The following is a 27,431-nucleotide window of genomic DNA, read 5'->3' as shown; positions in this document are numbered from 1 at the left end:
GAAATAATTGTTGCACAGGCCAACTGCTGGCAACTTTGCTCATTTTTAGCACTGTTTGTTCATCTAGATCAACAGGGAGAAGTCATAACATTTTCAGATGTGTGCTCAATGTGCAAACACAGCCATTTTATGACCCATTTGTTTACAGGATGTACTGTAGTATCTCAGAGACACAAACCTCAATTACAGGCTAAACAGTCAATTGAATGGGTATGAAGGCAGAATATGTAATTATGCCTTTTAAAGCCCCTGCATCTGATCACAGATACAGAAAGGTCAGGATGAAATGGAAATAAGTCGCACTTTCCATTGAGGTGAAAATAAAAAACCAAATGCTATTAACATTTGGAACAAAATCAAACAATTTGCAGGAGAGACCATTCAAGATGAGATTCAGAAAGCCAATGTAGATAAAAGATGAAAGCAATGAGAACCCAATTACTATTGGTTTGATTTTGATTATTAACGTATAAGCTATGTTTCCACTCTTGAGCTATCAGTGTGCAGTGGTAACTGGACTGCTGGACTATTCCCCTTTGCATTGGTGAGCAGGGGATCATGTTGGAAGTCAGAAAAGTAGATTATTTTTTATTAACCTGACTTGCAGGAAAGAAATGCTGAAAAAATAATGAAAAAGGTGGTCAAGAAGGGCCCATTTAGTTTTCTAGGATTTTTAGCCTCCGGTCAAAATCAGTCCCAGTGTGATTCTGTGTGCTTCTCTCTGTGTAAAAAATCTGAACTGTCATTCACGCAGGGCATCTTTAAAAAGTAAACCCTGCTCTCCAGTGACAGTGCCTGAGAAGTCCAATACCACCCCCTGCTGGAGGGGGTTACAGTGGTACTTGTAAACCGTGTGTTGTGGTGTCATTTCACACTGTTTGCTTAGCTTTAATCAGGCTTATTGTCTACATTTGTATGTATGACAATTTATGAGACCTTCTGAAATATTACATGCTAAATATATGGCTCAACTCAAGGATACAACAATGCACTCCGATCAGTAAGTAACCCTCTGGTCATCAGTACATGGGAGACAAAAAGCAGCAGCCATATAGATAAACTAGCACGGTTACTTTTATTTGTATGATATTAATATGACTGCATGCATGAAACATTTTACAAAAGGATTATGATTTTTTAAAGTTTACTGTAAATCTAACCATGTTGTCCTATTTCTTTTTTTAACATATTAACAAATTTAGTTGTTTAAAGCTGCAGTAGGCAACTTTTTCAATGGTTACAATGTTTTGAAATTATTTTGAAAATCATAACCTCTGTTGGCCCTGCCCACTGAGTAAGCGAATGCTGCTTTGGTATGTGTTGTAGCCTACATTATGTGGTTTGAGGAGCTCCTATTGTCAATGACAACATTACCATAGCTAACAGGATGAGGAATGCTCAGCATCAACACTGTTGACAGGGGCCTTCAAACATTTGATTGCAACAACTGATTGTAGGGTTGCGTTATGGCTGACAGGTTCCAACAAAAGATGAAAAATCACATAAAACACTAAAAACGAGGAAAATAACTTGTTTTTAATTACTCTTCCAGAGTAAAAAAAAAAAGACAATGACTCAGAACCTCCCACACAACATTCCCATTTCATCCCAGCAATAGTCAAGCTCCTTATAACATCGCACATCTGGATCATTTCAATCAACACTGCTACTACAGCTGGAATATCACAGCCTGCATTTCATTGTGTGCTGCCCGTAGTCCTGGATACACTCTCATGGTGCACCAGCAGATACATTAGTTTCCCCACATCCAATTAAGATATTGAATGCACTAAATTGGAGTTTTTTTTTTACTGCGCCTTTTATGCTCTGCTTCATACACAAATTGCGATTACCCGGCAATCCCATTTGCTGAATGCTTAATTAGCAAGCCGTAGGAAATAAGACATTAATAAGACGTTATGTTTTATGTTCAGGCCGAATCACTGTTTTTGGAATATAGAATTTGAGGGTATAAACACAGCACATGGTGCTGGATTAATCAAATTCTTCTGTGAATTTATATGCTAGAGTAAGGTCATAATGACAACCAATAAGAGCTTAGCTATTTTGTTTTCCCAAATTCCTTACTACAGACACTGTTCTTGAGATAGCCTGCTAAATCAGATTAGGAGAACCGAATAGTCTCTGCTGTGATCAATTACTTGAGGACTCCATTTTTGTGACTGACACATCCATGGTTATTTCTGTGAAGCTGACAACAGCTCAAAACCCCCCACTGACTGCAGGCTAATTCAGTAATAGTTGGAGCCCACGGAGTTATCAGCGACAAAATCTCATTGTAATTATAGCTAATGTCAAAACCAGGACCACTGGCATTGATAGATAGAAGACTGAACAAGCAACAAGCAGAGATGTGCTGGAAAATCAATTTTCACATGTGAAAAATGAAGCAGATTTGCCATTATTTTCTATATATATTTATATATATTTTTTTTTTTTATCAGAGCTCCACTTGTCGCTGATTAAACCCTTCATCACTCTGATGGTATTTCAAAAATCCAACTGAGAGATTCCTTCTCAAGGTTACCTTTCACATAAAACACAATCAACAATTGTGCAGTAATGTTTCTTTCTGGTTGTTTCTGTTCGTGCCAGAGTTCAAGTTCAGATTACCTGAGTGTTTGTTGCAGCGTTAACAGATTCTGGGGCTTCTGACATCTTTACAATCACAGCTATAATACCATTTATCCACAGATAGGTATCTGAACTGAAATGACAGTACAAATATTGATCTACGTCATGCAACAAATTAATTTTTGAACTGAATAGCCATTCGATCGTGATTAGCTGAATTTTTTCATTTCTTTAGAACATGTAAATGGTAAATGGACTGCATTTATAAAGCGCTTTTATCCAAAGCGCTTTACAATTGATGCCTCTCATTCACCAGAGCAATTAGGGGTTAGGTGTCTTGCTTAGGGACACTTCGACACGCCCAGGGTTGGGTTCGAACCAGCAACCCTCCGACTGCCAGACAACCGCTCTTACCTCCTGAGCTATGTCACCCCATCATGTTTAACTTGTGTTAAATCTGTTTATATGTGCTAACTGTGTTCAATTGTGTTATTTCTGTCAAACGTATGTATTTTCAATGATCGGCTGGGTATCACTCGCTGGTTGTCAGCTAATAGTTGAGTCATACGTAGCAGTCAACAGATTTAAATGATGAGAGTTGTGCGGCAGGTAAAACATGCCAGAGAGACTGAATACCATCTGTCTGGAGGTGAACAGCCAGGCCCCTTGCCTATGTTACCATGCAGCGTACATAGTGTTATTTCCAACCTGTGTAGAGAGGTGTAGTAGGGCTTTGGTTCTCATAAAAATGTTACCACTTGAAATCTATCTTTCACCTCTGGAAGGACATCCTCTGTATAGGAGCGGTTAGGAGTAAAATTGCATGTGGAAGAGAAAATATAAATCTACCTGGAATTGCATACAGCAAGTAGTTGTAATAGACGTGAGTAAAAGCTGTATTGCTGCCTCCATGCATCAATAATGCAACAGACCCCCCAGGCCACTATACATTTACAGGTTTCTTCACACCCAGAAGTCTGCTTCCACGTCCTCACCAATTATACATCTTTAAGTTGGAATGTATTCATTCCTTTTTTGCTTCATTTATTATTTAGATGTAAGGTAAATTAATTTCTCTGAATGGCATTGACAAATTCCGTATTTTGTTTGGATGAATTGGAGTAATTTACCGACTTAATGTCTGCCCAAAAAACGTCTAAGCATTTTAGGTTACAGGTTTATTTCACTCAAGCATGACAACTTATGGATTTCTAATACATAAGACTCCTACAATACTGATATAATGTGCAAGAATAATATGCACAGGAACACGTGCTAATTGTTCTTTATTTTCATTGTTTTTTGTAGAATATTTATACTATGAATTGTATTGTATAATTCATAGAGCAGTTTGCATGCCTAATTTCCAGAGATAGTATGTTTAGCACAGGTAATGTTATTAAAATCCTGTCAATCCAATAGTTGATAAATTCATGTAATACACACAATTTGGTTGTGATGTAATACAACCATAATTCACTTCACAGTTTCAGATTCTATATGAGTTGAACATATTATATGTATATTTATCAGAATATGTGGAATACAATCTGAAATATGACATACATAGATGGGTGGATAAAAAACAAGAAATTGGATAGCAAAGTGGATGAAGATTAGCTTGATTTTTACATTTATTTTCTTGCTGAGATGACCTCTTTTGATTCTTTAAATTATTTGAATCAAACGTGTTAAATCACATTCTTGCTGGACTTGATTTTGACTTGAAAAGGAACTGTAGGTGAAAGTAAAAAAAAAAAAACATTAATGTCACATGCTGACAAGGATAATGTATTCCCTCATTAGTCACCTCCTTCACAAAATGTGATACAGTAAAATCCTCCGCACCTAATGTGATGTTGAGATAAATTGTTTGCTTTGAATTGCATAATCAAAATATGTTTGACTGACCTAAGCAACTGGAAGAACTTGTAACATTTTTAGTTTATTTTATATTCTGAATATTATAAATGACATAATTAGGAGTAATTGTTCATTAAATGCCGGACTTGCCTGCAAAGACACAGTATAATGTAGATTAATAGCAGTTTCCTTTCAATGTCCCTGTGGTTCTGCTGGTAGAGTCCTGTGGTTTTAATGCCTCATTGGTCCATAAGGCTGGTGTCAACACAGTTGGCCCTTTCCTGGGGATATCATAATTATCTCAGCTAGTAACATAATTGGCCCATTCTCCTAACCGTTCAGACCTTGAAACGAGGTGGAGGTTTGTGTGAAATGGCTCTAATGTTTGGGTGCCATACTCTTGCTGTGAAGGCTCCCCACTTCAAAGCATCTTAACGTCGGAGTTTTGACTGAAATGTAGAGCAACCTTTCGCAGTGATCCATTATCCTGGTGGCTCCTTTGTCCATCAAACTGGCAGTTATTGGTGTTGCCTGATCAATGAAAGTGACAGTAATCGGGTGAGTGACCTTCAAGTGCGGGGGGGGATGCCAATAACTGGTCTGAGGCCGGGCAGCTCTGATGAATTCTCAAAATGTAGCCCCCGTCAGGCAGTTAACTCTTCTCACAAAGTCAGGGCTCTTTTCCACAAAGAGGGAGCTTAAATTCCTTCAGCCTAAAAACACAGGTACCTCATATGAGTTATATCTGAGATTACAAATATTATATTTTTGGAATTGTCATTGGGACTTTTCTTGTATATCTGTTTAATTGATTATGTTTTATGTATTTGCAAACCTGAGAATCTTTTACTTTTTATATATTAATTTTTAACATCCAATATTTAGGGAATATGTATGGGTTTTTAAGTGCTCTGGCTAAGGAATTATTGCCACTTTTATACCTCATGCAAGGTTGATGATGACACTGTGTTAGAAAACTCCCAGGGCTCCCTTTTCTGTGTTTGTGGGATCAGGCCCATAGTTCTACAATCTCTTGTAAATGCTTGTTCCCTTTCACTTTGGAACGGGCTGCTAATGGCTTGGGATGTCCCGTGTTGAATGATTGTATTAGCTAGACAGGTGTCTGTCAAATATGCCCAAGCTTGTCTCTAATGCTGATGTGAGCCTTATCTAGGAGCGAGGACTCTCAGCCTGTTCAGCCTATTCAGTCTCTTGTTGGTTTCCCTCGGTGGAGATGGAGCAATGAGGCTGTCAGGCAGTCCATTCTTCTCGCACAGAACTGTGGTTAAGTGACTAGTGCACACAGCTTTTTTTCATGCATCTCAGGCTCGTAGTGCATGTGTATAATTCTGAAATAAGTTCCCTTGTCTGCTTCAGCTGTGTGTCTTGTGTTTTGCAACTGATTAAAATCCCTTCATTCACATTCATAGGGAATATATTAGTCTGAAGGTTGTGTTAACGGAGCATATTCCCTGAGCTGCTACTTTTATTAGCTACGGCAAGCGTTAAGTGTCTGTCTAGCCATTTCCGTCAATTTATACAAGATGAATTAAGGCAATGGCAACAACCCTTCCCTCCTCTACATACCATGCATACATTCTCTGAACAACTGTCTATGTCCAGAGCTGAACTATGTCTCCCCCACCGACCTCACTTTGGTGCGTGCGAAAGCCGCTCCAGAGGATTAATCAAAAGGCAGCAACCTTTCCTTCTGTTCATATTGTGCACCCGGTCTCAGAGCAAGTTCTGTGCTGCCAGTCTCCCCTACCAATCTCGTTTGGTAGGTGTTTTGGGTAGAGGATGTAGCCCTTGTGGTGCCGAACTTGATGGTTGTTTTCACCATAATTCCTTGGGAATCTCTCATTAATTCCTTGTGCAACAGCATGTTGGGAGTTCACACGTATAATATTCCTATTAATCTAGGCTAGATCAAATGCATATATCTAAGTTCCAAAACAAATTATACATCTAAGTAAATCTTGTACACAGTTTATTGCAAGTGTACAAACCTTTATATCATTATTTTCATGTGGATTAAATAGCCCCCTTAAATCAGGATCTGTTTTCCTGTGTTCTATGACAACCTTCAGTATTTTCTTGGCTGCACTCTGCACAGTGCAATTGTGCACCAAGGAAAGTGTAGGATTAAGGAAAGAACACCGTGAACCTGACATTTGGCTGTACATTGGTAACTTCTTCACTCATTTCAGTGAGCTGATGCAGTGGGGACTAGCTATACAAAGCTTCCTCCCACTGACCCAGTAATAGCAGGTGTGGTGGGCCCAACTTCCCGCTCTAGCCTGTCTGTCAAGGCAACTCTCCTGAGCAAGCAGGACAGATGCACTGCTGAGATTTTAAAGTGTGCTCATCTCACTGCTAGCCAGTGTGTTTGTGGTACACACTCATTGGGCCAGTTGGTCACATATATGCCTCCTCCCCCCCTCCTCGATTCAATGTTGCTCAAGATCTGTCAGAAGAGGGCAGAGGTTCTCTTTGTGGGCCGAAGATGGCCTCAAGATCAGATTTGTGACCTTGGAAACCGCTGGAGGGCTTCCCACGGCACCTCTTGCTCTTGCTCTTGGAGGTAGGATTTGTTTTCACAATGCAAGAGGGGATGCTGTGGCACCAGAACCCACCCCTTTGGAAGCTGTAGGTCTGGCTCCTGAAAGGGAATGCTGTAGAGCTTTCCCAGGCTGTTATCACTACCCAGGAAATTGCTAGAGCTCCATCTACAAGTATGGTGTATTTTTGCAAAGTGGTGTCTGGATGCAAGGGGTTGACCTTGCAACCTGCTCTGCTGGGGTTATTTGGCAGTTCTTGCCACATCACTTTGATAACAACACATCATATAAACAGACAGTGTGTCTACCTGCTTGGAGTTTGAACTCTTAAACTCTGGGCCTTATTTTTACATGGATCGTCACCAGAACCTATAAGCACCTGTTTGTTTGTTATAGAACTGGTGCTGTGGGCAAGCCTTCCTAGGCAGAGGCTGTCTCATTAACTTGTAGTCTTTGCGGTCATAAGGAAGCTCTGGTTGCACCCCTCCTGGGGCGTTGACTCCATGTGTGGATTAGCTGCCTTTTGGGCCCTTCTGCAGGGGTTTTCCATGAAGAATCTGTGTGGCAGCTACATGGGCATCACCACAGCTCTTTTTCTCACAGATTGCAACACCTTGTCATTTCATGAAAATGCATCGCTTGGAAATCGCAAATAAAAGCACAGAGATCACAGGCCTCTCGCATAGCCAATTATATTCTCGCAAGTATGGCATTTCCTTTGATTGTGCAAAGATGAAGGCATGCAGGAATGCCCCAAAAAATATTCCATGATTACACCCACCTTTTAGATAACTACAGAGATAATCATTTTCTTGAAAGATATAGATTTCCATGACATGAAATATTACATTTGTAAATCTTTTTGACAGTGATCTTCAAACACTATCCCTACAGTTTTGCTTCAAGCATTTTCTTGCACTTTATGTACTACAAAAAGTTTATTTTTCAAGTACACATAAGTACATAAAGTTAATTTATTTTTTTGTATATTTTAATTTATTTTTAAGTACTATAGAAAACTAAATTGGCCCATTTTAAGTACGCATAAAATGTTTCCTGGAAATATATGAACTACTTCTAACTACATTTATGAACTTTGTTTTTGAACTACTTCAAAACTTTGTATACTAAATTGGTATACTTTGAAAATAAAAATGAAAGTTTTAGGCATAAGAAAGTGAGTTGGGCTAATTTGAATATTACAAATAGCAACACGCCTAATGTTACTATAAAGTGTAGACTATATTTTGCATACTGGGGGATGTAATAGTTAAAATAAATACAAATATTTCAAATGAATCTTTTAATATATTAAAACATGTAATTCTAATTTAATGTGACTGAATGCCAAATTTTTACTGCCCCAGATATCCTTTGCAACCTTGGCTCCTGACACTCATGGCCAGCCCACATAGAACAGAGGACTGCTGTAATGTAGCGCAAAAATGCAAACGTTTGATACAAAACCTAAACAAGAAAAGAGATGAGAACTGTATTATTATTATTGTTATTATTAGATTTTTATTTAATTTGAGAACAAAGTCTCATTCACATTGTTGACCTGAGATTGCCAGTTTACTGATTCCCTACATGAACACGCTTTGTGACATGCATTTGTGGCTTGCGATTGCAATTTCTATGTGAAACACTCCAAAAAGAGCAGAATAAATCATAATCACATTGCGCAGATCTCACACATCGCAACTTTCATGAAACAAGCCCCTGTGATTACATTGAGTTCCTAGGTTGCAATGATAAACAAACTGCAATTATGGTATACCTCTTCTCTTTGCAAATATATACATGTTTTACCATAATGAAAATTATGTATTTATTCAGCATTTTAAAACGTATTCATTTTTTAAATGAGGGAGTATAAATACCATACTTAAATGTTGTGCAAGACAGGCGAGTCTGACTATATCTTTCTGTAAATACATGGCTGAATTTGAAATGAGATATTGTAGTGTTGCATATTGTCTGTTCTGATCCAGAAAAACATTGTTCCTCCATTGTTTCTGGTATTAAATGCCATGCGTATTGTTTCAATATTTCATGGAATGACATTCAATTTCCCTTGTTCTTTTTCTAGCCTAAATAAAATGCAATAAATAAAAAGTTTAAATAACAATGTATTTGAATTTATATGGGAGAAAACAACTGAGAAACTAATGTAACAGACCTCTCTGCCTTTCCAGGTCATAAAAATATGGTATATTTGTATATTTGAAGGTTCCATATCTGCATTTTTATTTTCACTTCTCATTAAAGACAGTCCAGACCATCTCAAAACAATTGAGATGTGGCTTTATTTTATTTAAATAATCAAAGGAACAACACTGTGTCCTAACAAAGAAGAATATTGGTTTTTAATTTACATAGAGTTTTTCAGTGCAGTCAGTTAAACTCTTTAAACTGATCAAATCAATTGGACCATTCTTTTATAATGTTTTGGTTTAACTCAATGTAAGCAAATGAGAAGCCTGCAAGACAGTATTCTCATTGATATTTTATGGGCAATTGTATGTATGACTGGCCATGGCTCTTGTTTTGTTACCCGGGTCCAATGATCTCCAATCATGGAAATCACTGTGTAATATTACAGTTTATTTAACATACAACAGCCGTGTATCTCGAGAGTAAGACAACTGTACAATAAGAATGCACTTTAGTGCCAGGCCCAAGTCTTAACATATTCATGGGTAGAATAGAACAACGGAAATGCCAAAGTAGAAATGACTTTAACTTTGAAGTAACTCAATTACAATTACAAAGGCAGCTACACAGATCAGTCATTTAAAGCTTAATACCAATTAGCAGTATGTGTCAGCTATCAAAGAGATCTTACAAGCAGCACTTTGACTTCTCAAAACAACAAGAGGCCAAATAATCATTGCCTAACTTTCAGGTGCATTGGTCACAAAAAATGTGTAATTCTTTAATGTGGTGAGGGGAACAGTGTTGAAAACTATGACAGGGTATGATAAACATAAACAATGCATCAGCAAAGAGGTACAGGTGTCGCAAGTTGTCTTGTCTGCCATAAATGGGGACAGACAGATAATTAACAAGATAGTTAAAAAACAAATCAAACCTACAGCATCAAAAATGAGCAGGAAATTGAATTACCATATTTGTTGCAAAACAGCGTATTGTGAGTTTCACAAAGCTGGAAATTATGACAGGGCTGTCGTTCGGAAACTGGTAGTATCCAAGGTTAATGCACAAAGAAGCATAACCTGGTGAAAGAAACATGAAACCTGTATTCCTGAGCAATTAAAGAAAGTGTAATATTTTACTGCATCTGGAGGAGTTCACATTTGGTGAAGGCCAAAGCAAGCTTTCGTTGACAATTGCAAATGGTTAAACATGGCTCTTAAATGATGGGTGATCTTAAATAGTATAGGCAGCCATTTCATTGGGTCTGATGATGGGTCTTCATGGGCATCTCACTGGGTCTGATGATTTCTCTGCATGGCCGTATGACAGCCAAGGAATATGACGCCGTTTTACACGACCAGGTGCAGCCGAAGGTGCAAACGCAGATCTCTCATGATGTCCCCATATTCCCAGATGATTATGTTCCCCTTGCTCACTGCTAATCAGATTCAAGAGTGGTTTCATGAACACCAGGATGAAGTCAAATGCCTTACATAGGCTACACTCTATCACCAGATCTAAATATCATTGAACCCAAGTTGTGGAGCACTGACTGCAAAATAGATCTCTACCTTCTTCTGGAGGCTTTCCTTCATGAAGAATGGTCCGCTATCCCCCTACACACAATTCAGAACTTGTATGATACCATTCTAAGAAGGATTGAAACTAATCTAAAGGCCAATGTTGGCCCAACTCCTTATCAGTTTCATGATTTTCATCTATGGTTAGGTGTTTCTGTTCATTTGAAACAGTCCTAATGTAATCACATACTTTCAATGGCTGTATTACAATTATATATACATTTCATACATAAAAGGTTATTTCTCATAAACTATAAGAAAGTTTATTAACAAAGACTTTGTAAACCATTAAAAACATTTATATATTGAAGATATGGAAAATTTGTCTTTGTCGTTTGTCAGTGGAACATCTCATAAGGATTGTGAAATACCTATGTCAATTCATTTTTTAACAAAGAGCTCACTGTTTCACGCACTGTAGTTTTCTGTTGAAGTTTAAAAGATGAAAAACTGAAATAGAACCATGGATTTTAGAGCTTTTTCATACTGTAGGTGTAGTGTGGGGTATATGTGACTTTGCTTTCTCAGGTAGGTTGGAAAGGTTAATCTCTGCAATCTACATGCACATTTTTATTATGTTCTCAGAGGGTATGACTTACATTTCAAACTTACCGTTGTTTCAATTATGCAAATCATTTCAAAGTACATCAATTTGGAGAAGCAGGGATACATTACATCCCCCACTAAGCTAGTGTTGAAATATGTATACATAAAAGCTCCAGAAATAACTTTTAAATCCAAAACTGTAATCAAGTTTGTTCTTGTCTAAGAATTGAAGCCCTGCACATAATGGTTTGAATTTGCACATTTATGTGAAGTGGTAAAATTATACCTGCTGATTTGTATAAACTCCATCACCCATTTATCTTTCATGACCTCCATTTGAAATCTCAGAGCTACAGGATGCAAGCGACGCAGTGAGGTGACATTGCACGGGGTCACCTTCCGTGTTTCAAACAGACGGTGCACCCTTGGTAAAGAGGAGCTGAATTACACTCTGCTGCAGTTAGATGCCGTATCTTCCACTTAATCTAGAAAATTCATGACACAGCTTTGGAACTGCATTTTCATTCCTTTTTTTAAAACCTTTGCAGATTAATGGCTCACAGTGCTGTTCTGTGTTAGCCTGCCACCGAAGGATACATCCTGAGCGCATATTAGAGTGCAGTGATTATTTACAGGAATTATGGTGTCTGCTGGAGTTCTCCAGGCTGTCTTTTAAGCAGCATCTTCAGACCTGCCATTTACCATATGTAGGAATTTTGGCTGGAATAAATATCTCAACAAATAAGCAGGTTGTGGTTAAAGAGTGAAACTACTCTTCATCAGGAAAGTCTCACAGTCTTGTGTTTTAGATTTCATTAGTACTTTGACTGCTGGCACAGCAATTGTAATAAAGGACAAAATACGGTCGACCTATGAAGTTACCATAGCTGTGTTGTATCTTTATCTTCTCAGTTCTGTGGAACATAATGAGTCTTTAATTGTGTGTCATGTCAAAGTTAATCTAAACTCCATGCTGTTTTCATTAAACAACCATGTGAAAGTCTGCTTCCCTATCTCAGAGTAAAAGTGTATTCTGGCTGGTGACGCTGGCATATGAATAAGGAAAAATAACTCTTCCAATATGAATACAGGTTTTCATCCTGTTCTCCTTGACTCTTACAGAGCCACCGAAGTGCAGTCTGTCACTTTTATATTCGGCCTGTTGTTGCTGCGCTCTAGCACAATGCCAAATTAGCCAGATTTACATAGCAATATAAATATATGTAATTAGCACATTTTAGAGTATCATTCCGTTGTGTTGAAAGTTTTATTGGAGTCTGCAGGCACCCCCCCCCCCCAACCCCCCCCGGATCAGTAGCACTGTTTTCTTATGGAATTACTTTAGAACTGTTATAGCATGCTTTGTGGCTCTATATAGCTGTATTAATCTATGTACTATAGTTCTAGGTTGTCATTTGTTAACTTATGTTTTGTGATGCTGCACTCGTTGCTCCAGGAATGTTGTTAGCAAGGCCCGACACTGTTGCTCACATAACTCAGGGGATGCACTTTTATTGCAAGTCACTTTGGTTAAGTGCCTCTGTTAAATTAATTTAATTCAATCAATATGGGCATGAAAGGATATTAGTGCCACTTTCCAGAACAACATTAAAGGCACGTGTCGCATTTATTAAAAGGCTAAATGTGAACGCACATTTTTCTAAGTTGCTCCTGGTCTGACAATCTAGCGAGCATTTATGTCCAAAACCATATCACAGGCAGAGCAGAGCAGAGATCCCTCCCTTTTCATTACTCAGTTTTTATTCATTCTGATGCCTGAATGTAATATTTCCTCTCTCCAGTGAATTACTCAATATTTACTCATTCTCACATCTGAATGTTACATTTCCCTTCTGTAATTAATGACTTAATATTTACTCACTTTGATGTCTGAATGTTACATTTCTCCTCTCCAGAGTGTTTTTACTCTCTCTGATATCAAAATGGAGAATTTGTCCTCTCCAGTTTTTATGAACTATGAGGGCATTAGAACGAACGGATGCTTAATTTCCAACTCTTCACAACATTGGTGTTTTTACAGTTTTCTTGTGAGAATTTTCAAGGCTCCCCTGGACCTATTAAATCTTTCATATTTTTTAAGAGGATATAAAAATATGAATATGAGCAGACGGTAGTTTCACTTTTGGAACATCTTATTTCCCAACTACTCTCCATGACTCAAAGTATTTAGAACCTAATCTCAGCTGTAAGCCTATCACACCAATATTGGGAAGAGTGTATACAGTATTAGCATGCATGTGCTCCGTGGTATGTGTTACCAGCCTTTCCTTTCTTAAATGTGTATTCCACCGGCAGACTGCAGGTACCCAATCAACTAGAGGAGTCACTAAGGCACAGAATACCTTGCCGACTGAAATCCTCCCACCTTGGACAATGCTGTTCCTAACTGTGGATTATCCCACAGGATTATGGCTCTGGCCATAGTCATCACTGGAAGGGTCAGGAATGATTGCAGACAGTAAAGACCGATGTCTTTGCTGCTTTGCTCCTCTCTGCCTCAGTCTCCAGTAATGAGGTTGTTAAACCCAAAAATCAAAAGATAAAAAGCTGAATTCTGTCCTGCATTGTTTGAGACAATGGTTTGGTTGGCCACAGAAACACAAACGACTACAAGAGAAACCATTGGTTGGGTACAGAACCACAAAAGTATTTCAGATTTCTAATTTTATACCTTAATGGAAAATATGGATTTTTATTTGAATAAATTTAAAGAACAAGCACTTATTCATAACATTTAGCATGATAACACTTTTTTGGGAAGTATACAGAAGGTACACTGAAAGAATTGAATGTCTGACTGGGATACATTACATAAATATTGCATTACTCGTCTTCACTTATATGTGGACACAGAGACTCTGCACCATGGTGTTTGGGATGGGATGTTAGCTAATTCTTAGCGGACTGTATCTAACAGTTTATTTATAAGTGGAGGTTGGGGGGGGGGGTGGTGTTTATTTCTTGCGTTTAATCAGGTAGGACTGATTATGCAGTATTTTCTGTGTCTAGAAAAAAAACTAATGTTCAGCTTTTCTTGATTAGTCTTTGATTGGATTTTTCAGTGTAATTCCTCACCTTCTCTCAATACTAGTATTTATATTGATGTTTGATTACAATAAATAGCCTACTTGTGGATTTTTTTATAAGCACTGTGGATTTAATTACAGCTACATATTATTGACCGTTCACATTATATTATTAAACTACATATCAAGAAATATTACAATTTAATACATAGAATATTATTGATGACAGTCTTTTTCATTTCACAATTAATTAATGCTATGGACTAAACAAAATACAAGAATCTTTTGATGTTGTTACCTTTATGTGTCCCTTAAAGGTAAAAGCACAAAAAAAATCTTTGGAAATGTAAAGGTGAAGGTGTTGTTTACTTTAAATACTTTGATTGACATTTAGTTGCTCTGTTTGTATATTTAAGAAATAAATGTTTTTGATTGATGTACACATTTGTATGATTACAGTTAAGGAATATAGTTTAATTTTCTGTTAAAGATACCAACCAACCTTTCAGCACACCTACGTTGAAGAGGTTGTAATTAAGACCCTGTTTTTCTTGTAAGGAGAAAGTGCTCATTATAGTTCATTTCTGTCACAATAGAAGCATTGAATCAAAGGATTTGTATTGATGAGCTATTGACATTTTGGCGTGTTGAAGTACCTTTCATGGTTATACAGTAGATGTGTACATGTGTGAAACCAGGCGAAAACACAAATATATAATCACCCACAGTATATAATTGCCTCATAATTACATTAAAACATAGTCGAGAAAACACATTTCAACGCCTGTAGTTCTTGTGAAAATGGGAATTCCCAACACGGAGGGTATGTCAGAGTTTGCGTGAACAATTCCGGTCCAAACACAATGGGCCTCATTCACAAAACTTGCCTTAAATTATTTTTTCTTTTGTTCTTGAAAATGTTCTTATGAAACAACAATATGAGATTCATGACACACGTGCAGACCTTTGTTTTTGTGCATATCCCAGGGGTTATGCGATGATGAATGCTGGCCGTTTGTAAATCCTTTGCACAGTATTGTGCATGTGATTAGCATAAACAGCCATGAACAAATACAGATAAGAAGAAAATGATGAATGCCGAAATGTTCTTGGAAACGTTATTACACGCAGTTTACAATAAAATGTGATCATACGCATGTTTTGCGAATGAGGCCCATTGCCTTTAAACTGTTTTTCTATCTTTTTTTTTTCTGTGTTTATATGCATCTGGGTAATTTATCTATTCACTTGTTTTTTTATGTCGTGCATATTTGTGCATGTCACTGTATAAAGGACAACAGTGTAGTGTAATGGTCTGAGAAATGGGCTGAAATCAAAAGGCTGAAGGAGAATCAGAAGAATATCAGTAATAATCCTGTTAGGTACCTCAAGGTTGGGTGCTGTTAATAAACCATACACTGCTTTTTTAAAGTAAAGGAAGACAGTATAAAATCAATGAAAATAAATGCTATGACCACATCTGGGTGGTAGTGGAATTGCTCATGTTGTCCCATGCAAACATAATATTTTTTGCCCCGCCCAGTTTGGTATTTTATGGTCTGCAGCAAGCTTGGTTTCAAAATGAGTTAAGCAGTAAAATCAGGAGTGTGTCGGAAACATTTGTCACTGTGCAGGTTTGGTGTCTGGTCATGTATTTATAGTTTTAAGCCACCCGGACCACTTTTTAACCTACAGCTGTAACTGGTTTGCTCGCAGTAGAAATGTTTATTCAACATTGTTTTTCAGTGATCCACTATCATTGGTTTCCTTTGTGAGCTGTTTTTTTTTTTTTATTCAGGTTTTTCTTTATCAGAAAGCAGTGCAGAGTTTTGGAGTAGCAACCAGTCAATTCTCAAATGTGGACAACAGGAAACAATGCAAATAAATAATGTCCAGATACTTTCAAACTCACCCAGCTCATTGAAAATTCCAGTTGCAGAAGTTCAGAAGTTGCAGTGTTCCTATCACTGGGATGCACTAGTACTGGTTTACAGCTTACATGCACAACAGAATAATAAATGTTAAAAATGTGAATGTACAGGATCGTCATGATTAAACTAGAGTAGATTAAATTAATGTAATCACAAGAGGGATTTTTTTTTTTGTTTTGTGTTTGTTTTGTGATCTTCCTTCTGCAACCGTTGAAGTACAGTGAAAAATGGCTGAAAATAGAAGTTGATGACAGAATTTTATAGGCTCAATAAATGGTATCAGAGTGAACTGCTTCTGTGTTTGTTACAGACCAATTTAAGGAATGATGGCAGGAGGACTGATAAATAGGAAAAGCTTGGTTTGTAATGCTAGTAAAGTTCAAAAGCCTTGATTTTTTCCAGCTCTTTTTCCAAAGCAGTTGTCTCACCTGCATTTCAGTCATCCCTCAGCATGTGGTCATTAGTGATTTATTTGACAGCACGCTGTAAGACAATTATTACACTACTCTTCAATCAGTCACCCGCTTTGGTAAGTCAATTGCCACTTAATGATGATTGACAGCAATGTTCCCACACTGCCACATGCTACATTCGGTGTGGTCATTGCAACCATAAACATGTGGCCGGAGTATATTTTTTATAGTGTTTTACTGTATCCTTGTTTTTTTAATATGTGGGAAGTTATTTACATGAATTAAGGGAGGTTACATCACCATCAGGCAAGCTAATGAAAATGAGAGGTTAAAACGGATGAACTGAAATAAAATAAAAATAAGGTTTAAACTTTGTGATTGTATTTAATGATGGTCAGCTTTTAACAGTATCCTTTGTAATTACTTGCTGACGCTTGGTGTAAATTTGTCAGACACATCTTTCTACATCGATTGGGTTTGTTGGAATAGAAAAGTATTGCTTTGCTGTCTGTAATGATTTCTCAGAACTCACACAGTGCCATTGCATGGGTGTTTTCTTGTGCAGATAATCTTTATTTGATGAGTTCAAAAGAACAGTTCTTGTCAAATCCTGGAATCAAATCCAGAGGGAGTTTTTTCAAGCCAAGTGTGTCGATTTGCTTGGGGTCAGAATACTAACAGCCTCAAGGAATTTGTGAGGTGGTTGAAAGAAACAGTTTATTTCTAGAGTTGCATCTGAGTTGTAATATTGTCAGCTTCCCTGCAACTTCTCTGAATTTTATGATGCATTGGTTATTTGTTGTTCTTGAATTTGCTGTGCATCTAATGAGCCAGTGTTTGGTATTCATATTTAGGTGTTCGATTCATATTTCGTTGTTCAGTCAGCTTTTTCTATTCATTTCTGCCAGGGTTTTGCCATGTTCTTCAATTATCGTGATCTATGCCCCTAAACCCGTGTTGCAAAAAACTCAATGAGCCGTTCCAGTACAGTAGTATTGAGACGTTCATCTCCAGCTCCACGAATCTGGAATAGAAATGGAGATACTGGGAATGGGACAACGGGGAGTTTCATTGGTAGGTTTGAATCTTGCCCCATTATTGTGTTCATTGCGGGGCACTGTGTAGCCGAACTTTCTACTTGGACAATGCTTAATACCCTCTCAGCAATTCCATAGAGTTTGTGAATGTTGCGGAAACACATTCTGTAACTTGTTGTTTTGCAGAGAAGATTCCCTTACAACTGATTGCATGCTTATGCACATCATTTGAGGTTTTCCTAGTGGAAGGTCTGCACTCAGAAATGCACCAGTCAAATTGTAGGTGACGTGTACCCACCACTCAAAACACCCACCCTGATTCCCCCCTGTGGTTGGTCTCTGCAACAAGACCATAGTTTATGTTTAACATTGAAATACTGGTATATTTTTTGTTTTCTGTGCATTGGAAATATACATTAGCAACTGTGCAGAATGTACTGCTTGACATTCCATTCCACCGATTTTATGACTAGTGAGGTGATTGTGCTAATCCACTGCCTATGATGGCCTCATGAGGGTATAAATTAGAGTGCAAGTTTAAATCGCTGTGGGTCACATGCTTTAGAAAAAAAGAATGTATGAATGGTTTGGTTGGGTGTTTAGATGAGTTGTATGAGCTTGTGAAACCAGTTTTCTGACTGAGGTATATTCCTTACGTTGTGGCAACCTGTATATTTTATTACTTTAATTGGAAAACTTAAGATATTATTGTGAACGGTCTGAACATGACATTAGATGTAATTTACAGTAGTATTGTGTTAAGTTCATTATGCTCAAAAGGTGTTTGTTATTTTGCCTGTGTAATGTGTGGAGCTATGTGCTGTGCCTTATCTTTCAGGTGAAGTGGTGCCCAGTGAGAGATGCTTGGAAAATCCCCCTCCATTCCATATACCCTGTGAGGTGCCCTGTCCAGGGGACTGTGTAATTGGCTCCTGGTCCGAGTGGTCGCCATGCTCGCACTCATGTTCCACCAAACACTCGGAGGGCCGGCAGAGTCGAACCCACGCCGTTCTGGCGCTTCCTGGAGAAGGTAACCACCTGTACCAGGTCCCCAGTACAACCTCTTTGCTGTTATGGAACATTTTAAATGAATCTGCTTTTTATTATGATCTGAACATAAATCTGTAAACAGAACTGATGTGCATCTTAAAACAATTGAATAGTCTCTAGCTTGTTTTGCTATAAGCAGTATGTCTTCAGGTAAGCTGAAGTTCAAGGTATGATGTTTGAGATAATTATTTATCTGTCCACTCATACTCTTGATTCTTTTTTTTAAAAATGCAATCCATTCATTCATCACATAAGACATTATCATCATGTCTTATCATTTATAAAATATCAGTCAGTCACCATTATCATCAGTCACCAGTTAACAGTCTCATATGTATAACCCCCCCTCCTTAAAACACTAAATAAAATATGAATTGCCCATGAACTAATGTGGGCGACATATGCATTTGGCCCAGGAATTTACAAAGATTTATAAGTTCATTCATAATGAGCAGTCACATAATTATTTATTTTTAAATCAGGCCGATCACATAAATTAAATTAGACTTTTTACTTACATTTTGTCAAAAAAGTTAAAAGTTAGCTAAAAATGACACAAATTCCTTGTTTTATTTTAACAATATAGAGGCTTTAAATTTGATGTTTTTTTTTCTTTCTTACAAATGCAAAGCATTTCAGTGGGATCTAATTTTGCTTCAGGAATTAGCAATCTGTATGTTGGCCTCTTAGAAGAGAATTTTGTTTTCAATCAATCTAATGGCAAAGTTTTCTCAAATGTCTCCATGTGGTATAGATATATTGATGATACTTTCTGTATGGCATGGCAGTAAAAAATAACTTAACACATTTACCCAATGAAGCTGATCCTAATTGAGGAATTTGATTCTGATTGAGTACATTTTATAGAGTGATGAGATAACAATCAATTGATTACTACCATATACAAAAACGTTATTAAAAAGTATGTTACTCTTATCTGACAATTTCCACCCTGCCAACTTGCCTAGATGTAAATTATATCGGTTACGCCACATTTGTCACTCTACAGAAGAGTATATAGAAAAGGCAGTGGAAATCAAGAAGAGCTTAATTATTAGTGGCTTTCCATCAAGTTGGGTTGGAGACAATACAGATACGCACTTAGTAAATCACCGAACACACTCATTTAAAAATCTGACAAAAAAGAAAATAAATTCTCAGTCACTTTCACTACTTCATACACGTGTAATTTATATAACTTAAAGAAGAATATTAAGAAACATTGGTATATTTTGTCATCTGATCCAGCTTCATCTGCTAGGTTTAAATATCTGTCACTAGTTGTTTTTAGGACAGGACATCCTTGACCATTTGGTACATGCTAATATGCAGCATGTTAACAAGCCTGTTCTCTCACATAGACTTTTCAGTTACATAGGCTACTCCGTGGCTTTAGGACATCTCGATAGTGTAGTAACTGCAACAATGTGATAACTGCTAGTCCCTTCTCTCATCCTTTCCCTGGTAAAATGTGCCCTATCAATGATGCTATTACTTGTGACTCTAATGTTGTAATTTATATGATTAGATATTGGGAAAACAACAAGAGCCTTAAAACGATGTATTAATGAACATAAATTATTTTGTTATTGGGTTTTATTTGAAGGGATTATCACAATTATCCTGTTGCAGTGCATTTAAATAACTGTGAACACAACATATTGACCTTAATGTTCTGTGGAATAGAGAGACAGAGACCTTGACTTGCTATTAAAAAACCGTGAAGTCTTTTGGATAGTTCACGACATCTTTTTGACATCGCAAACGTTAACACCAACAGGTCTTAATGATGAATTACTTTTTAACGTCATGGTCTAATTCTTATTAAGGATTACTCAGAGTGGCTAATCAGGCCATTACCCAAGTGGACTGGTGTTTTATTCTTTTTACAAAACTGTATTTTCTTTGCACTTCTGTACACTTAGATAATGGTGAATTCATATGAAAATGTTGCATGCATGTCATTATGTGATCACAAATCATAAGACTAATTATGGGAAGTCTTTAAAAGAGGGTCTTACCATTCAGTCTAAGACTTTGACAAAGAGATGTTTGTAATGTAAGTGATTATTTCAATCAGTAAACTTGCAAGCACAGCAAGGGACATAGAGTTGTGGAGTTCATTGTTTTATTAACTCATTTAAGCCTGCAGGCAACTAAAGTTACCGAAGTCTCTATCACTCTTTTTCCATCTGTGAATATTTTTGGATGACTATAGATGCTCTAAAAATAAATCTCTGGGAAAAATCTGAGCATTAATGGGTTAATGGTACAGAGACTGTACCATTAATAAAACATGTTTTTTTCACACTGAACTGAAGTTAAATTTACATATAAGGTTTAAACTTTGTGATTGAATTTAATCCTAGTCAATTCTTAACAGAGGTGGGTAACCCGGCTTTAAAGAATAAAAAGACTGACCATGTATTTGCTCCATCACCATGCACTAAACCAGCTGATTCTAATTAGCATAACTCTTCAGCATGATAGGAGAACTAATTATTGTAATCAGCTGGTTTAGTTCATGTTGGTGGAGCAAATACATGGTCAGTCTTTTTACTCTTTGAAGCCGGGTTACCCACCTCTGATTCTTAAGAGTATTTTTTGTCATTACTTGCTCATGGTTGTTGTTAATTTGTCCATGTGAGGAGACAATTATTGCTTCTTTCTGTATCATTGGCAATGGAGTTTGTTGAAATGGACAAGTATTGATTTGCTTTCTGCTCAGTTTTTGTAAATCATTTTCTTGCCTCTGTCCGAGAACTCCCATGATGCCATTGCATTGCCGTTTTCTTGTACAAATAATCTTTAATTGTCGAGTTAAGAAGAACATTCAGAGGTTTGGCAGAGTCAAACCATCTCTGTGCTGACAGTCGAAGCCGAGCCATGCAGACACTTCCCACATAGGCCTCCCCCTCAAAACTCACATGTCCGTCAAAAATTTGTTTTGCAGTGGAGCAAATTTTGAGGAGAGTGGTGGAATAAAGCCAAGACAAAACAATGGTATCACTGCTCATGTAAAATAAAACGCATTTTAATGTATCATTTGACACATTGACAACACAGTCTTTAACGTGATAAAAGCAGTATAAGTGGAGCTGGGTAGTCAAAAGCTGCCTGCTTATCAGCAGACCACAGCTCCCCTTTCAATAATCCTTCACTGATGCCTTGTCTTCGACACAAATGTCATTAATCACATCCAGCTTGCTTTTAACTCCCAGTCCAACCCATGTACCCTTGTACCTTTTCCCGGTCATTAGCTTTCGGTTTTTCTGTAATTGACACGCAACATACTTTTCAACTAACAGTTTGAAGTTTTTGAAAGGGCAAATTGTTGTGAAGGAGGATGCATATGCTGCTTACATAGGCTGTGGTAATTATGTCTCCCCACAATATTATGGCATCACATTAAAATGAGGAGCCAACTCCACAGGTGCACATTATGTGAATCTGCAGGTTATAAGCAGGATAACAGGGAACATACTAATACATTTAGAAAATGTGTTAGCATTATTGCTAAATAATGCAATGTAGGAACTCATTTGCTTATATATACAGTATGATGTCATTATAGCTGATTTAGAACTGGTGATTTGGGGATAGAAAGTGAACTGTTCTTCTCTATTCTAATGCAGTGAACTTTAAAACTAGCATCTGCTACAGCATATGATATCAGTTTAGCAGCATTTGACGAAGAGTATTTTAAAACTTTTGAAAGCTGTCCCCTAGTACTCTAGGATCAAAAACCAGCTGTTGAATCTCTTTGAGAATAGGTGAAATAGAGCTTCAAGATATTTAATGCATGTACTTTTAGATGTACAAACTATGATTCTTCTGTTTATGGTGAAAGGTTATATCCATGCAGAACTCTGTTGAGTGGAATCTGAAGTCTGAAGTCTTAAATTATTCTATGATTCTCTGTGACTGTTGCATAAATCATGCAGTGCTTGTTTTGCATGCTTGAGCAGCAGTATAATTAAGACAAAAAGCAGTATACCTGGGGACCCTGGCCTCCCACTCAAAAGTCAAAATTCTCACTTCACATTACCATTAATGTGGAAATTTGTTTCATAGTCAATTTTTTCAGCCATGCATTTTAACCTAGTAACTCCTTATTAATTAACACTCAGTCTGTGCTGCTCTTTTTTGTATATATTTCTTTCAATGGGTATTTGTGGAATAGTGAATAACTACTTCTTGGTCCTCTGAGTGTTTGTGGAGCAGGGGTTTCACATTTATTGGACCCTAAGGTTTTTGTGAAGTAGCTGTCAGGTATGTATTGGTCCCATAAGAGTTTGTGGAGCATTAGATAAATACTTACTGGTCTTTGTGGGTTAGTAAATAAATACTTATTGGAGCCCTGAGTGTTTGTGGATAGTGAGTAAATGCTTGAAGCACTGAGCATTTGTATGCTTTGTTTTGTAAGTCAGTCTGGAGAAGGGTGTCTGAGGTACTGCACTGTGGCTGTGCTGTAATGTAAACACAACATCACAAAAATGAGCCAAATTAAGCAAATTAATAATGGTAAATGGACTGCATTTATATAGCACTTTTATCCAAAGCACTTTACAATTGATGCCTCCCATTCACCCATTCACACACACACTCACACACCAACGGTGAAAGGCTGCCATGCAAGGTACCAATCAGCTTGTTGGGTTTAATTAGGGGTTAGGTGTCTTGTTCAGGGACACTTCGACACGCCCAGGGCGGGGGATCGAATCGGCAACCTTCGGACTGCCAGACAACCGCTCTTACCTCCTGAGCTATGTCTAAAAACTTTAAATACAGCGTTTTCATAAAGTAATTATACCCATCCCATGGCACCCACCACCCACCCCCCAACCACCTCCCAACCACCCCTTTTTCATATTTCAGCTTAAAATTAGAATTTTAGATTGAGCTTTGACAGCGATTACAGCACTGAGGGGGAATCCTCAAAAGGATTGTGAGTTTTTTCTGTGCCCATTAAACTATCACAAATACCAGAGAAAGAATACATATGATTCACAAAGCACCCACAGTGGGTTCAAAGTATATCTAACTGCACTTGCAGGGAAATAGCAACACAGTGCACCGTCTGGGTCATGCATATTTAACTTGTGTTACCTGCATGAATGTCAATGCCTGAATGACTCATGTTTATGCAACTGGAGCGTTATACAGGACAGGTCCAATTCACAAAGATTTCCACTTGCAGTAAGCGTGGGTTTAAGAGACCAGAAACTTAAACAGTAAATTGGCACAGTCTACTTAAAATCCTTGCAATTTGTAAACTTTTCAGTGACCATGGAAGCTAACATATTAGTTGTACAAGACGACTGAATAGAGAGAAAATATTCTGCATTACAGGCTGAGCCATTCAAATCTAGAACTGCTTGATGACAAAGATTACATTGAAACTACCCCCTGTACCTTAGTTTTCTATTATATGTTAAAGAAACTGTTTTTTTCTACAGTCCGTAAAAATTAATATGCAATAAACATTAAAATAAACAGATTTTCAAAGGGCTTTGTTAGTCTTCGCTGTGGCTGGACCATTTCGGAATACTGGCCATCTTGTGTTGTGATTCCTTTGTAGTTTTTTACACATTCTTTTGTGATTCCTTTGTAGTTTTTACACATGGAATGAGTCACAAATTGTTGGAACACAAATTTTTGTCCTGTAAGCAAATCTTTTCCAGACTCTCAGATTCTCCTCAGGGATTTGCCTGTATTTGGCTCATTAAGCTTGATGGCAGCAAGCTTCCCAGTCCCTTCTGCTAAAAAGAAACCCCATAGCATGAAGCTGCCAGCACCGTGTTTGATGGTAGGGATGGTGTTAAACTGGGTGAGCTGTGTTTAGTTTGAAGAAAACATACCACTTTGCTCTCAGGCCAAAAACCTTTAGTTTAATCAGACCACAAAATCTTCATCAAGAACATCTCAGGGTCTGTCACATGGCTTCTGGCAAACTCCAGACATTATTAATGTTGCCCTCCTCAGCAGTGGTTTCCATTTAACCACCGTAACCAAAGAGGCCAAATCTGTGAGGTGCTGAAGAGATTGTTCATGTCTGGCCAGTTTCCCCTGTTATAATCAATGAGCTGTGCAACGCTCGAAGCCCGTGCTCTTCTTTCCCAGTTGCTCGAGTTTAGTAGGGAAGCCTGATCTCAGTAGTGTCTGGGTTTTTTTTCTATTTTGGTACAGTTGGCTTGAAGGTGCTCTTTTGAAAACTTTGGCAATCTTTTAACCTTCTCCAGATCTTTGACTCCTAAGACTTCACCTCCCAGTTCCACTGGCAGTTACTTGATTTTTTATGACTGTGTGACTGATCTGCTGTTTCAGCTTTGAAACCTCAGTAAATCTGTGATATTTATTCTGTGGTAATGCAATTGATGAACACAGATACAGATTCAAAATCAACCTAGTCAGAACATAGTGATACACTATGGGAGGTTTCAGTGATGTACCTCTTTGTTGAAGTGAACATTAAATGTTCTGAATTGTGATTGACCCATGATGTCTTCAAATATAATGGCAAACTGGTTATGTGCATTTTTATGTGTGCATGTGTGTCAGACTTGAGTCACAATTATTTGAAATACTTTTTCCCTTTCGACATCTGTAATATTCCTACAGATTACTTACAGTGTTTCTAGAATCAGGCCCCATTTACACCTGGTCATTTCATGTGACTTGTATCTAGATTATACAGTATCTGGATAAAATTGAACCACGTTGCATTTGTGCTTGCTTGTCAGATGCTTCTTCGGTTAGCCCGATTAAAATTCAATTGCTCTTTTTACACGTTGGGAGAAGTTTTGGTTGTCATAGGTATCTTTACATTTACAGTTCTATAACAGCTGTCTCAAAATGAGTCTCAGACCACCTCTTGTTGTGGATAAGCAGATTTGAATCTGTTCCTATAATGTGTCTTGGGTACATTTACACCTGCATTTTTATGTGGATAATCTCTATCCAGATTTAATCCGGATACACAAGATGCATGGAACCACCAGGTGTAAATGGCTTGGGGCCTGCTTTCACCAATATTCAGAGCAACATGATTTCAAATGATTCATTCTGGTTAGTCACGTTTTATTTAGTCTCAGAGATCTGCATGTGTTATACATTTTCAATGTGAAGTATTTCAAGTTAGTTATTTCGACTCAGGATTATGTTGAGAAACTATTTATTGTGCTTGTTTTAAGCAGCTGTTTGGTGTTTTGCATACAGGGGGAAAGCCCTGCCCTGCTCCCACAGCCCTGGAAGAGTGGAGGCACTGTAACGACCATCCCTGCCTTATGTTCTACTGGGAGGCATCGCCTTGGAGCCTCTGCATGGAGGACTCATCCATGGCCACTTTGAATGCCACCAGCAGCTGGAACGGGAGCCCCACGTGTACTGTTGGAGTACAGACACGCAAGGTGTCCTGCGTAAAGATGAACGTGGGACAGGTGATCCCAAAAAGGTAACTGTGTTCCAGCACTTTCTGTATATTTAATTTTTTAGAGTGACATTTGATTGACTTTGGAGGTTAATTAGGTGCTCCCATTCTGCCTGCACATGCTGATACTATTATTACAACTTATACTACTACTACTACCACTACAACTATTACTACTACTACTACTACTACTACAATTACTGCTTCTACTACTACTTATTCTACTACAATTACTGCAACTATTACTATTACAAATAATACTACTAATAATAATAATAATAATTTAATGTTGCACATTTCAAGTAATATAGCACAAAGTGCTTCACAGATGATGAAAGTAAAAATAATAACATTAAGAAATACAGATTGAAAATTTTAAAGTATCACGTACGAAAATCACAGAAAACAGAAACAATTAAATGAATAATTAAACACTCTGAAGAGTTCTCTTTCGAGCTTAACTGGTAAGACCACAGAAGGAGGAGAAGTAGCGGCTTGACATCATGTTTTGGAGAAGAGCATGTGCTTGCCTGTGTGTGATTGAAATAAATTGGTCGATAATTCTCTGCAGCTTGTGCTTGACCACTGTGTGAGCAGTGCCATCCCCGGCATAACATTGTGTTCCATGGACCTGACCTACTCAGAAAAACACTTAATTTGCATATATCTCCATAATGTCACTAATGCACCACTAGCATGCAGGGCTAGATTAAAGCCTGCAGATGGCAAGTGTTGAGCAGGAAAACAACACAAACAACATTCAGACATGGCAACAGCAGCGAATGAGGTAGATGATTGGTGGTGGATGAATTGAACCGTACTTAAATGGCCACAGACCCTACAACAACAAATCACCGGAAATCAAAACTTTAAATTGGAGCAAGATCAAGTTGGCAGAACAATGAAAGCCAATAAAGGAATATTTTCCAATGTAATTCAAACCTTATTGTGCCTTTATATCAGACGTGTGGTGTGCTCTCTCTTTGGGAGCTGCATGGCTGCTGATGTGACTCCAGCTTCTTTCATTTCAAAGAACAGGCTACAAATGCATGTCTCATGTATCCTGGTTCTCACCAGACTTTGCTTATTAACTAGATGACATATGAGTCTGGAAACCCACGCTAAGGTAGTTGGCATGATACATCTCTAAGGAAGAGGCTTTGCTTTAAATGGAACGCGTTACCCATTTACATGAACCAATAACGCCTCAAAAGGCATC

The 27,431-nt window shown here is 37.7% G+C and overlaps 1 protein-coding gene across 6 annotated transcripts in view; it reads left to right on the top strand.

Moving 5' to 3' along the window:
• LOC118223263 (thrombospondin type-1 domain-containing protein 7B-like) overlaps positions 1 to 27,431 on the top strand; it is a 351,386-nt gene that overhangs the window by 241,709 nt on the left and 82,246 nt on the right. For all 6 annotated transcript variants that reach the window (XM_035409549.1, XM_035409550.1, XM_035409551.1 and 3 more), the window contains 2 exons: positions 18,572 to 18,763; positions 26,002 to 26,236. In XM_035409549.1, the coding sequence (XP_035265440.1) occupies positions 18,572 to 18,763; positions 26,002 to 26,236 (427 nt within the window). The remainder of the gene's footprint in view (positions 1 to 18,571; positions 18,764 to 26,001; positions 26,237 to 27,431) is intronic.

The sequence above is a fragment of the Anguilla anguilla genome, chromosome 3 (genome assembly GCF_013347855.1).
Source record: "Anguilla anguilla isolate fAngAng1 chromosome 3, fAngAng1.pri, whole genome shotgun sequence".
NCBI lineage: Eukaryota > Metazoa > Chordata > Actinopteri > Anguilliformes > Anguillidae > Anguilla > Anguilla anguilla.
The sequence above is the reverse complement of the archived record's forward strand: the minus strand, read 5'-3'. Positions and strand labels throughout refer to the sequence as shown.